Source organism: Linepithema humile, chromosome 7 (assembly GCF_040581485.1).
Source record: "Linepithema humile isolate Giens D197 chromosome 7, Lhum_UNIL_v1.0, whole genome shotgun sequence".
Lineage (NCBI taxonomy): Eukaryota > Metazoa > Arthropoda > Insecta > Hymenoptera > Formicidae > Linepithema > Linepithema humile.
Genome location: NC_090134.1, coordinates 8,964,093 through 8,978,407, shown reverse-complemented (window position 1 = coordinate 8,978,407; position 14,315 = coordinate 8,964,093). Strand labels below are relative to the sequence as shown.

At 36.1% G+C, this 14,315-nt stretch overlaps 2 protein-coding genes across 5 annotated transcripts in view; one reads left to right on the top strand and one right to left on the bottom strand.

The window, feature by feature from the left end:
* Khc-73 (Kinesin heavy chain 73) overlaps positions 1-7,382 on the top strand; it is a 35,082-nt gene extending 27,700 nt beyond the window's left edge. For all 4 annotated transcript variants that reach the window (XM_012373014.2, XM_012373012.2, XM_067359967.1 and 1 more), the window contains one exon: positions 279-7,382. In XM_012373014.2, coding sequence (XP_012228437.2) covers positions 279-364 — 86 coding nt within the window. In that variant the 3' untranslated portion in view covers positions 365-7,382. The remainder of the gene's footprint in view (positions 1-278) is intronic.
* Cad96Ca (tyrosine kinase receptor Cad96Ca) overlaps positions 1-14,315 on the bottom strand; it is an 85,673-nt gene that overhangs the window by 48,205 nt on the left and 23,153 nt on the right. The window lies entirely within an intron of this gene.

Here is a 14,315-nt window from a genome sequence, read left to right as displayed (position 1 = left end):
TCGATTTTTAAATATTTTAGAACAAATTAATTACGCGAATTTATTTTTCTCGTCGTTTTTGTCTCAAAACCGACAAGTTTTTACCGTGACGACATTTGCAAGCTGTTTGAAAGATGGTGTAAAGCCATCAACAATGAAGAATGTTTCGATGACTGAGCTTTTTTAAATTTTTTTTTTTTTTTTTTTTTTTTTTAATAAAAATTCCAGAAATCGCAAACTTTATTTCTACACCTAATACATCGCCAAGTGATATTTATTGGAAAGACATTGTTTTCTAGGCGAAGGGTTACATTCCTTGCACCGAAGTCGCAGCCGAGGGGAAGGCCTCTCCACAACAGGTACACGTTCTTTTCCACGCAAGTAAGCGGATCACACACCGTTTCATCATTACTTCGCGTTACTGAAAGCCACTATACATGAAAAAAAATATCTCAATTGCTACATGCCTAAGATATGTGTAGCGGCAATGTTTCAGTCTTTTAGACATTAGGGCAGCTATTGATTATTAATTATTACAAGGTAATATTTCAAATATTAGGTCATTAATGTACCACACATGAAGCGTGGAATGTTCTCGACTCGGATTATGCTGCGTGTGAGCATATATTTCGCTATTTCGAAGGTAGTGTTCGATGCATAAGCTGTTACTATGTGTCGAAAAAGTCAGTTGCGACATTCATTGATTTACGAGCATTCCACAAGTTTTACTTTTACGACTGGTATTACGGAACCATTTACGTTTTCGCGCGAGAAGGGGAGAAAAAGCGGGACTTCGCGATTTACATTCTAAAATAATCAAAAGTCAGTGCGACGTTTCGTTTTTCTCTTTTTTTGCCCTCGGTATATCAATCTCAGATACATGATAACAACAATTTGATGTACATATTCCATATTGTATATTCCATATAATAGTACTTTGCATTTATAAGATTGATTCATTGGCGTTTGATGCAATGGATGCGTTAATAGATCATTAATTATTGGCGTTTTTACGAATTATTAGTTGATACACTTTCCAAAATTACCATACGGTAATTTACACGTTGGAAAAGTGCCCGACGGTCAGATAAAAAAAAAAATGTCATCTCAACTCATTTTACATACGTATATATAAATATATATATTTTACCGCGTTGTGTAGATTATTTAAAGATTTTATATGTATACAATTGTTTCATATACTGTATTTTTTAGCGCAATCTGTTAAGTTCCTTTTTATTGTAACATAACATCTTCTGTCTTCGTTATCCTGTTACGTGAACATGACACATCTTAATTTATACATTGCATTTCAAATGCGTACGTTGCATTTTTGATAGTTGCAAACTGTTTCTTAAATGCCATTGTATAATTGTTTAAGAGACACGTTGCAAGTCCAAAGATACAATCTTTAATAGAGTCGCAATATTAGGTTTATAGATTTTAGATAGTAGGAGATTCAATATAAAAATGAGAGCTTGCGCTTCGTTTTATTCATTGCATAGCTATATTTATTCGTCTTTTTGATAAACGTTTCTGTTACCGGTGTTGTCTCACTTTTTATCAGTATAGATATTAGCGGACCTTAGTAGAAATTTTTATATACGCTTCATATCCTTTAACGTGAATCTTTTCTGCTCATTATCGAATAACGGTGTGTTCTTTCCACACTTGAAGAATTAATCTTGACTTTATTTTGAAATTTGCTAGGTAATGCGTTTGCGTTCTGCGCGAAATCAAACAAGGACTGTTACAATTTTTTCTCAATTCACGGAATAGATTGTGTGGTGAAAAAAAATATGAAAAAAAAAAAAACAAAAAAGTAAGCGATTAATAATTAAGGTTACTCATACGTTCGCCCAAATTGTGAAAACAACTCCTGTCCAATTAGAACAATACTTATATTATCAAATAATGAATATATTACTGTATGTAATATTTATTGAATATAATAATAATCGCTGCGGCGCAATGTTTCCTTATCGCGGCGGACAATATCCACCTTGTTTTGTGTACGTAAATGACAATTGTCTTCGCGACGAGGAAACCTTGCAAACGGCGGCATCTGTCCATTTTTGGTAATCAAGATTATTGAGGAAGAGACACAAATTTAAGATTCCACGTCGCAGTGATGCTACATGTCTGCCCGGCGTTGAAACGTTAAACTCTTTGATTTCGATCACTTAAACGTTTTCGGTTCGCGCTTTAGTACGATGCAATCGACACATTGCATTTCTTTCGACGCATTGGAGCTCGTATATCACCTGTGGAGCAAAGATTTATTTCGCTCTTTCTACTTTGCACACGATGCACGATACAAAAAGGAAAGTAACTCAAAATCTCTGAGAAAGTCATATACGATTTCCATTGCACATCTCGATATCTCATAAATAACAATGTTGTGTGAATTGTGTTCTCTTGAACCCTTTATAAGACACAATTATACTGAAATTATTGTTTTGCCCTTCAATTCAATAAACAATATATTAGTAGAACAGATGATACTTTTACTAATATATTAGAACATTCGAAAAGAGTTTTATAACAAACACATCCATAAATTAAGTAGAAACTGAAAAACGTACTAACACTACAATCGAGGAAATAAAACTTCTTTAACCAACAGCCTTATAAGGGGTTAACGTTAAAGTGTTTATTATTACGTTGTCGGGGGAGAAAAAAAGAAAACTAGGTTTCGAAAAGCTGCAGCAGAGCATTTAGCATTGACAGAGCTTACACAGCCTATTCCATCCCGCAATAAGACAATGTCCATTTTTACCGTTACAATTGTCTACAGATAAATCGTTCACACTATACTTTGTACCCTAAATGATTCTAGAATATAATATTTTCGACCAATCGGTTTTACGAATGTCTCTGTGGAAGATTTCCGAGTTTGACATTTGACTCCGCGTGATTGCTACGAATAGCACGCCGCGGTCTAAAAAGTTCCAAAGAGTCGCACGTGGGGAGGGGTCCACGATTTTAAATCTCCTAACTAAATGGCTGTGAAACAAATTGATGTTTTGCTGTACACGCTGCTCCCTCATTTTTATCCTAACGCTAAAAAGATGCCGAGCATCGAATTATACGCTCCATTGTTCGTGACTCCAAGTCGAACTATCGCGAAACTCAAAAAATGTCTCGAACGAGCTTTCGATTAGTTGCGCAAAATTACGTTTGCCTCGCGCGATTACTGAGCGCGCCTCTAACGAAAGGATGCAATGCTCGAATAATTTATTTTTTGATCGCAAATCTCGAAGTACAATGATAAAATATAAAAGGCACTGTGTACATCAAACAAATTTGAGGATCGCGTCGATAAGACGATCGAAGATTATCATTTTTATAACGGAAAAGATAATTATTTATCGCAGCATTTTAATTCTTGTCTCGAAAACGTTTTCCGGAGACACTCTTCTGCCCGATAACATTAGCATTTATTATTACATTATGTCGCGTACATTGCGTACACGCATTATTAACGTTGTCACAACATACAAATTAGCAATGCTACTTATAATAATATATTTACTTGGGATGATTCACTCCTCGAAGCACCTTATCGACCGCGTTTATCAGTGGGGTCGCACTTAAATATCGTCAATTAAGCGAAAAGTGCGGGGAAAATGTAATATTGAATTCGGAACTCTTCTAAACCGCTTCACACAAATGAGACTGTTCGAACGATCGTATTAGTATAAAACCTAACACATGTATATGTACAACATAAGCCTCGAAATTGGTGTTATATTTTAATGTAATGTATAAAAAAGAAAAAAAGAAAAAAGACACAAAGGGGGGAGAAATAACAGGCGAGAGTATGTGTGCGAGGAAAGAGTGAGACGAGACACCTATTCGTACTCACGCATACGTACATCCGACACAGTAATGTAAGAGAAAATCAGCAAGGTGTGTGTACACTTGCTTCGTCTCTCCGTTCCTCATTTATTCTAGCCACGTTAAAATGGATACCGCATTTACCGCGACGGCACTATACATACGATAGACTCACGACGAAAAATTCTTACGCGTTCAACTCGATGTAATTGAATAGGACTGTCAGACTGGCAGTTGACATCGAATACACAGCTGTCTCTCTCGCCGCTTGAAGCTAGTAATCCACTTGCTAGAGACGCCACGTTTGTGCCGAGTCCACGCTAAACTCTAGTACTTCGTAACTCTTTCTCCACGGGCGAAGAGTTATCCTTCTTTCCGAGAAAGTCTAACTAAAAATCAGTTATCAAATAGACTCATCCACTAAGCTATAGGGAGGATTCACTTTTCGAATCAACAACATCTCGAAAGTAAAAGTCATAGTAACTTGCGTCGTTGAAAAACTTGATGTCGACGTGTAGCTCCGATCTGTTGAATCGATCAATCTTATATGGATCAAATGGATACCTAGCTTAAAGTTAAGAATCTCCGGAATCGACACTGTTTCTGTCTACTTAATAACGCTAAATACATTGCGCAATAGAGAGACTTGCCACAAGAAAGCGAGATAGAAATGAAAGAATCAGCGAATAGTTACAGTCGATATCGGCGATTTTACGTTGTAAGTGTAGAGCTTCTTCTGCCAGAAATAATGAATGATACAGTTGATAACTAGATGATAAGAATTTCGGGAATTCTTTGTAGATCGATAGGATGCTGTGTCGTTTGATCTGGTTGTAGATAACCGGAAATAGGAAAGCCTATTTTTGCATTGTGTGATTAAAGACAAAAAAAAAGGTATTTAACCGACTCATATTCACCGAAATATGCACTTTGATCGAAGTGTTATACAAAGCTCCAAACTATACAAAAGCAACTTTGTAGGATGTTGATCGTCAATGTCGTAACGGTATATAATGTGATTCATATAATTCATATTCAAATGTAATGCTCATTGATATATGCTTACTTTCTTTTTAGAGGTTTCTGCAGTTTTATATATAAATTATCGCTTTGTAATTTCCTTTCGTTTCTTCGACCGTTGCAATTTCTTTTGCGTATTATTCAGTAGAACGAAATGTAAAAAATCTTAAATAATTTAATAATCCTGTAGCGCGACATTATATATATATATATATATATATATATATATATATATATATATATATATAATTAACACTTTGCTGTTCAAATTAAAATTAAACTTTGAACATACTTCACGATATAATTGAGGATTATTACAGTTGTAGTTACAAAGAGAAGAATCGTCAAAACTTCAGAAGTAGCGCAATAAGAACTTTTGGACGTCATATACTATCGGTATAGAAAATTTCTGGCAATACGAAAATGTAATTCCAAGCGACAGAAATCCTCATAAAATATAATTAATTTTAATATATTTGTTGGGCGCATATATATATATTTTTAAATATATATAGAAATCAAATATATAATTCTTAAAAAAATTCTCATGCATAAGCGATTGTATGAAAAGCGATTGTACATGACACGAGGATACATCTGTGAACGAAAGCGAGAATCGGCCATATGTGTATAATACATAAAATACGAAGGCGCTTATAGGCGACATTTCGCATTGTGCATAGCAATTCAAGACGCGTTGTTGATCCAACGCGATCTAAATTTCAATATTTAGAATAATAGATAGCGGTTGAAGAGTAGTAGAATACCTCTCTGCGCACCGGTGCTAATATCTATCCTTGCATAAATGCTTTCATTTCTGTGTTCGCATGTAATGATCGCGATCCATCAAACGCGTAAAAAGATCGGTACGCTTCCAACATCTTCGCAATGTTTTCGGCAAAGCAATGTGATTTAGATAAAACAATCGAGCGCATCTACCTTAACACGATTCCCAAAATTTGTCTTGTGAAAAATTAAGCAAGTAACGCGAATGTTCCTAAAGTGTCGTTTGAATTAAAATAAATGATGAGATGGATCTCGCGGATATTTTTCCCAAAGCCGCAGTTTCTTTGCCTCTCACGCTGAAATTAAAACGCTTGGCTAGTATATTTCTCGATTAGAAGCTAGAAGGTTCTCGATGCGGTCGCGGCATCCTCGAGGATTAGAGCAGCATCAGAGATGTATCACTCGCACAATTTTCTCGTATCGCACACGCGCAAATACATGCACATCCTGTCACATCGCGTACACACTTAGTTGCATACGTGCTTTAGCGTCCATGCGAGGAAAAGAGTAAAATAAAAAAAATGTAATTAGCGAATATATTCCATGTAATTTCTTCGAGTAAAAGCTATTCATCCTTTTTGTAGCTATTCAAGTAGGCATTCTTACGCGATTATTATCTTTTGCCGCGAAAGCAAGAATGTACTTTTCGATCTCGTAAGCCGTCTAAGAGTTAATTATTATTAATGAAGAATACACTAGAACTGTGTCGTAAAATCAAGGGAGGATTACTGTGTAATAGTATTATTTTATAAGCAATCAATAATATTAACATATATATATACATACGTATATATACATATACATATATATATATGTATATATATATATCTTATAACTAAGCTAAAAAAAGACACCGTATCACCCCTCCTCTCCCGTCTGCGAAGAGAAATTCATATATTCATTTCATAAGCTCGTTTCGTCTTGAGATTACCTTCCTATACCTCTATTGTTAAATAATATACATACTACGATATATACATATATACATATATATATATGTAGATGTATGTATATGTATATACATATATATTTATACACATATATACGTGCATATAGAAGCTGATATAGGTATGAATTAAACAATAAGGTGTGTACACATTTTAATTTTTATGGACATAATAAAAATATAATTTAATGTTCTAATGGTCTGTGTGTGAATATACTTGGTTGTTCGGACCTCCGCTGTGAATTCGTTTGTGAGCCCGAAGATTAATTTATCTCATTCATTTTTGTTAAAAACACCGCTGTTTTATTATTATAAGAGATGCTAATTTTTAAGATTATTTAAGTGTAATAATTTCCAGTAGAGAGAGAGAGAGAGAATGTTATAACTGCGTTCTGCGTTCTAATTTTATTTTATGTTTTATTATTTAAGAATAATTTTTAGCAACAACGACAAGTATACGACAGATTTACGATATTTTTCCACAACATTAAATAGTCGTCAATGAGTGATTTAGAACGGGAATTATTTTTATTTTTCTCGCATAGAGTAATAGTTGTGTTAAGGATTAAACGTAATAAAGTGATTCAATGTTGTCGGTTAAATTAATTAATTAATTGTGGTTAAGGTGTAATTAAAAGCGTATGTGCATATTCTAAATTGAATACGATTAATTTTAGTGGACGCCCGACGCGTACAAATTCTATTTAGTTATTATTATTATTATCATTATTATTGTTATTATATGTTTTTAGCATTTTACGCTTCGCTGTACGTTCGATACGTGTGATAATATAGGACTTACTATGAACAATGCATTTTTCCAACGCAACACATCCGATCCTCTCCTTCAACTCTGTAGCATTCCACGAAAATTCCACAAAAAATCGCGCGTGTCCCAACGATATTAATGTAAGATGAATGTATATATATATTTACGTGGAAGCAAGAGAACGGTACATGTATGTGTCACGAATATAGTCGGGCAAGTCGAATAAATGTATACCGTGCTCATCAAATTTAAATATAATAGGGTGACTCCTGCGGTAATACATCGGTAATTCTAGTCTCCGAAGAACTTTCCAAGGTTCTTTTTGTCCTCGAAAATGTGCGCACAAGAAGAGGGTAGCTAGAGCCCGTCTATCGCAAACAGAAGCGCGCGCGCGCGCATGCACTCGTGTCTTTTCTCTTATAGCTGGAGAAGACCGGCTTATCGATGAGAGATGTCTGCAATTAATATGCCTCTTCAGTGGCCCTGACTGTCGTTATTTGCCTCGAGCAGGAGGTAAATGCTTGTAATATTCGCTGACTGTCGCTGACGCATCGTGACGTTCTGTGAGTAACATCGCGAATGCCGTTGTATTCCGTGTACTTATTTTCGTGTAAACCGCGCAGCGTGCACGATATTCATTTGATTATTGATCTATTTCAATCGTTCGTAATTATTTCAGTCCTGCCGAAATGTTCGTTTAACCCGAAGAAATGATCACGTGGGAGTGTTAAACTACTGTCATCAAAACTATTTTTTATTTCTCTCTTTTCTTTCAGAAAATAAAATAACGAAGCGCATATTAATCTATGCGATGTATTGTTAATAACAGCGATTTTTAAATGGTAATCCGAAAACAGTCGACGCGATCTTTCGAAAGAAAACATCATTCCCGCGTTAAAGGCACATATTAAATAGAAATAATGAAAGCGGTTCGGTTTTTCAAAAGTATGTTGTTTTAAATTTAAACCGATGCGCCGTTTAATGTCGCTTTCTCATACAAAGGTCCAGGATGCGCGCGGAGGAGCCTGGTTTATTTCACTTCTAGGAATCGTCTCAGGCATTGACATTCAGCAGCAGCCGCGGAACAGACTCAAATGTAACGCATGGCCCCTCGTTTGCTTTCACATCATGGCCATGTTCTCTCTCTCGGGTGTAAGGTAGACTTCAAGTCGTCTCCTTTTTCTCCTTTCCTTCGTCTTTTCTCTCTCTCTCTCTCTTCCTCTTTCTCTCGACACGAGCGAGTCGCGAGCGTGTACATTTTGCATCACAAAGCCGCGATGCGATGAAAGAGCGTACACTCGCCGAAGACGATAGGATCAGTGAACTTGCCCATGGTCAGCACCGATTGCCGTCTCCGTCCGCTCTTGTCTTCGTAGATGAAGTATACATAATATATGCGATATAATGTATAAATACGTAGCGCCATTTTTGTTTTTTCTTCTCGTATTCATACCGGTAATGCGCGACGGACCGTAAAGGTGGACAAAAGAGCGCGCGCCGCACAACGCTTTATTCCGCGTGGATGCAGATGCACACCTTAATGATGTCTCTGAGACCTTTTTACAGATTACCGCGTTAAAACAAAGCGAATTTTGCTAATTTTATTTTTTTTTTTCCCCGAATAATTCCCAGTAATATTTCCGCACCTTAAATGCATCGAAATGTAACAAAGAAGAAAGGCCCGGGCACAATGTCGTCGAAATAAAAAAGTTAAGTATCTTATTATCTAAAGTATCTTACCGCCTCCAGAATATATTATGCATTCGAACGCAGTCTCTTTTGGCGGATGCGCGATATAAGAATGCGCGCGAATGCAAATCATCGTCGTTGTTCGCGAATACGAGTTCTTTATGAGCAAACGAGAAAAACGTTCGGTCGGAGGTTCTTTTATTTATTATTGTCAGCGATCAGTTTTCGCGAAGCTTTACGAGCTGCGTAACCGCATACGATTGTTAATTTCAGCGAAAATCTTATCGCTCTCCGAGTTAAACTGGGACGCAAATAGTTCGTCGAAGTTTTCAAGCGCAATCGACACGCGCGTACGTAGAAGTGCGGATGTAAGACAGATAAGCTCTACGATTTGAACATCTGGACCTTTGCACCAGAGCTGCACACTGTGGTTTCTCTTTTCTCATCGGTAACAACAATATAATCATTGCTATTCCTATTCTACTAGCCGCGATATGACAAAATATGGTGGGAATCGTGAAGACTATGGAATGTCGGTTCCGTCTGATAAACAAGATGCATTCCCTTCGAGGACATTTTTAGCGACTGAGAGAGAAAATATTTGCGTATGCTGAATTACGATATTTCCGCCGAAAATATCCGACGTCATTGAAAAGAATTAATGCATTTGACGCAAAAGGCCGGCGTACGGACTCGGAATGAAACATAGTGTATCGTTTGCAAACCGGCGATTGCGATAAATTCGTGAAACGAAGCGTAGAATTGGAAACTGGTAACGTAACGAGTGTAGCGATGATAATTGTGATCAAGTAGCGAAATCGATTGCGTTTTCTCGATACAATCTTTACGTTTCTGTCACATCAGAGTGATAGAAGAAATGACGTAATATCTTTTGGAACATGAAGAAATAAATAAATAATGTAGAATACATATTTTTTTATTCTTGAATTTTGTTTTCAAGAAAATTGATTTTGAAAATTGGAAAATTATTATTACGTATTTACGTATTCTTTTAAGTCTGATTGATCTTCAATATTTTATTGTGAGTTGAAATAAAAATAAATCTTAATATGTTATATACAACTTTTTCAACTTAAATCATTTTACGTTGCTTTATTAAATAAAATATTCTATTTTCGATATTTATTTAATATTAATTAAGTTATTAACAAGACAAATTGACATGTAATAAGATTGATGAAAGTCATTACAATAAAAAAAATGTCGATTTTCTTGAAAATAAAGTGTAGTATAAAAAAATTTTATTTTACATCATCGATTTATTTTTTCACATTTCATAATTACTTTGTCTTTTTCGAGTTATAGTATGTGTATTTCGAGACACATTACATGTCCGACAAGACGATTGTTAAATCAAAAACGTTTCTTTCGAATTTTCTACGGGAAATCGCTTATTTCTTTACGCGGAATTTGCAACAAAATGTCACATGAAATAATCTCAGTGGACATCGATTTCCTAGCTGTAGCTCGAACAATGTCATTTCGACTTCCGTCATTCGACTGTACAAATTTGCGAGGCGAGTAACTGCAGGCACGTGGTTACGTGACAACATCGTTCGAATCACATGCACGGAATCGCACGGAAATGCGATTATCCACGCTTTTTTTTTGAGATCCTATACATTACATGCTCTGTAAACGTCGTGTCCAAGCGATTCGATTGATCCGAGAAGACTGAAAGAACGCTTGTGCGTTTAATTGATATTCACGTCTCGTGATTGTCATCTGCAGAAGTTCGATTGTGTTATTTTCTTTCTCAGCGCGATCGGGCTTGAGTCAACAACCGTTTGACATCGTATTCTTGGTTTTGAGCTCTACGGAATTTTTTCATTCCGCGAAGACTGAAGACGTGTGTTACCATTAATTAACGTAAGTTTCCATCATGGGAAGAATCCGCGCTTGATTGAATGATTCACTTCACGATAGGCGATCTTTGCGGATACAAAGTCACGGATGTTCAGACGCCGCGCGGTATCAACGGCGGAATATAAAGGATTGTTTGTCTAATAGGAAGGTGGCACAATAATACTTCCATCGTAGATTTATCAGGCGTCATGGTGACCTTTGCGGGCAGTCCATCATGCAGCATGTGAATCAAACGGGAAAGGGAAATAATACGATGCATGTGCATCGCGCATGAACCTTGCGCATAATTGCACAAACGATTTTCGCATAGAAATGATTTATTACCGCGAGCCGTTCGAGAGCGAAACCTGCATGTTAACGACGTAATATAAGGACGATCGAGCGCGATACACGCGAGAGGATAAAAAACAGCAGCGATAAGAAATTTGGGGAATGCCGATTTCTCACACGAACTTCGCGATTATTTTTAGGCTAGGCGCAATCTTAAAAACTGTTAGATCCTGAATATGTAAAGCAGGATTTCCGCTTGCTTTTTACAAAACTACTCGCTGCTAAAATTTATTACTGCACTTTTACGTCTCATGTTTTCGGATACGATTTGGCAATGTTGAAGAGTTTTCAGGCGACACATGGATCATTCGTTTTGCCGCGAACGATCGCTGAACTATTGCTGACTCATCGGCCACAAGAAAAGCGCCCTTCAATATTTATCGTGCAACAAGTGTCGGTATTTCCGTATACTGACAAGAGAAGTGTTATATGCAACGCCAACTTCGGAATTAGATTTCCAATCATGTTTCTGTCTGCATTCGAGCCAGGAAATGTTGTCGTTATAAAGTTGTTAAAAGAATGCATCTTTTATCGCTCGTCGTAGAGCCGCTTCTGTCGGGTTTAGTTAAAATTCGAATGCAAATCTATGAAGCATTTTTTATCATTCGAGCACTGCATAAATTTAAGAGGTCTGCGTAAATTTAAGGTTTTACTACCAGCGTAAATCATTATGAGAGAGCATTTCTTGAAGCGATTTCACGGATGGATGATACTTCCGAGTGTTCGCCTTTTTACAAAGAATCGCGCGACGATGAATCATTCATAAACGCACGGAGCAAGTAATTTCATTAGTAGTTTCCAGCAGTTAATTTCCGCAATCTGCGTATAATCCATTCTACTTCTTGAAAAAAGAACTTTAACTATTGCTTACAGTTTATGTATTATTTCTTCATACGCTTCGTCGAATTACATTAACATAAATTGTCAAAGTTTCTGTGACATAAATTTGTTGATTTGTTTACTTTCTTCATTCAAAGTTTATAATATGAAATATACAAAATATTTTGAAACATCATAAATGATTAACAAGCCAGTTATAACTCCGCAAATAGTTGTCGCAAAAAAAAAAAAGATCCAGATATAAACCGATAAAGCATCGGTTAAAAGTTTATATGCGAATATTTATAATTCTCACCATTACACGGCATTCATTGCCGCTACTTTTCAGTCATTAAAAATGAAATGGATTGACCTGCGGCGCGACGATGACCTTGAGCAGGTGAACCGAGACCGAGATGAACGACCGAAGGGATCAAATGAGTCAACTGAATCGATAAACGATTAGGATTATAGCGCAGCGCGACAAAAAGAAGAAAGATAAATGAGGACTAGTAAAATATATAATTTTTGGGCGCGGCATGAAACCGCGCGATCGTCTCGAGCTGATTTAGCCCATCCTCGGCTCTTCTCTATTGAAAAGCAGGCACGCCTAGCGCGAGGACCGACTTCAAGGACAAAAGTGTCTTTAACCCTTTATAGAATTTATTATAAACGATAAAAAAATATTTCAACTGACAGCATATGTGCGCGAATATGCGCGCGCACGTGTCAACTCTTTGGAAGTGCTACATTTAAGAGTTAGTAATCAATGCTACGTTAAAACTGCAGTAAAATTTTCTATCTTTGATGTACAAGATATTAAGAAAAATCAACAACACGCAAACGAGTAATATTTCACGTTAACGTTCCATAAAGCAAGTTTCTTGGATGTAAGTAATAATCCGTCTTTACACTCTACCGATCCGTAGAAGTCGAGGCAAAATAACTGCATGCTCCTATCGTCACGTACAATAAATGTGAATTGATATTCTTGTTCGTTCGAATATATAAAAAAAAAAACACGCAGTAACCCTTACAAAGAAACTAAAGAGGTCTTAGAATCAGATTTTTTTTAATAAAAAGTTAAAACATTTTGTACGTAAAATTTTATAGTTCTCGTGGCAACTACATTCGCCTGAAATGATAAGAACAAAGTCTTTTGTTCATGTAAGAAGAATCTGCCAATTCGATGAAAATAGAATCGAGATGAAGCAATAGAAAGATCGAAAACACTAGAATTCAAATGCCGAAATCGGATGGATTGCATTAAAAGAAAGAGGAAAAAGGAAGGAAATATGAATAACACCTATTACTTACTTGCTCATGAAAAAATTCAATTGCACAAAGCGATAATCGCACTTATTCATTCGTTCGATATACTCTATTGTTTCTGTAATGAAATTTTGACAATTCGCGGTTTTGATTAGTGCACATAAATATTCTATACATCATCCAGCATAGATGACTAAAGGGGAAAGCATTTTATTGTATTCGTTGTGGTCATGTGTATGCCGACAAATCAACGCCGAAAATCTCTATTTCGCGATCGTTATCTATGAATATTATATATTAATTTGTTAGACATCGAATATTAATTCGCGCGTATAATGAGCATTTTAAATTATTATGCAACTAAAACATCCACATCGCATTAGATCTAGTGTGACTAATTTCATTAATCTTGCATAGCGGTTCATTGACAATTCATGCATCAATCTCGGTTTGGGATCCGTTTGCGGTCGTCGGTATAGCTAAAGGTATTCTTGGGAACGAAAGGCAACCGAAATCCCGAATGAGTCACAAAGTTGTCTATACAACCTCCCGACATAAAAGTTTCCATTTAGAGATGAAAATCTAGAGGCATTCGAATTCAAAATATCATGCAAGGAGAAAAATAATAGGAAAATCGAGCTCTGCTTTTCATCGTAAATTCGTTCATTATTTTTACGCGACTGAAAAAAAAGATGTAAGAAACACGACAGTGTCTTATCTTTTCTCGTGAATCATCGAGACTTGACATTTGTCACAATCATCTGTCGAAGATTAAAAATATAGACCACTTCTGAGAGATACGTAACGAGGCACAGGGGTCTTCTACAGTTTCATCTTGAGTAAAAAATCGAAAGAATATAAAATGTAATAAATTATAACTAGATATAATAATAATTGCAGGGCAAATCTTGTTGAGAGACTAGAAATAAAATTCGTATATTCGCAATACGATTCGTATTATTTTTTTGCGAAACACAT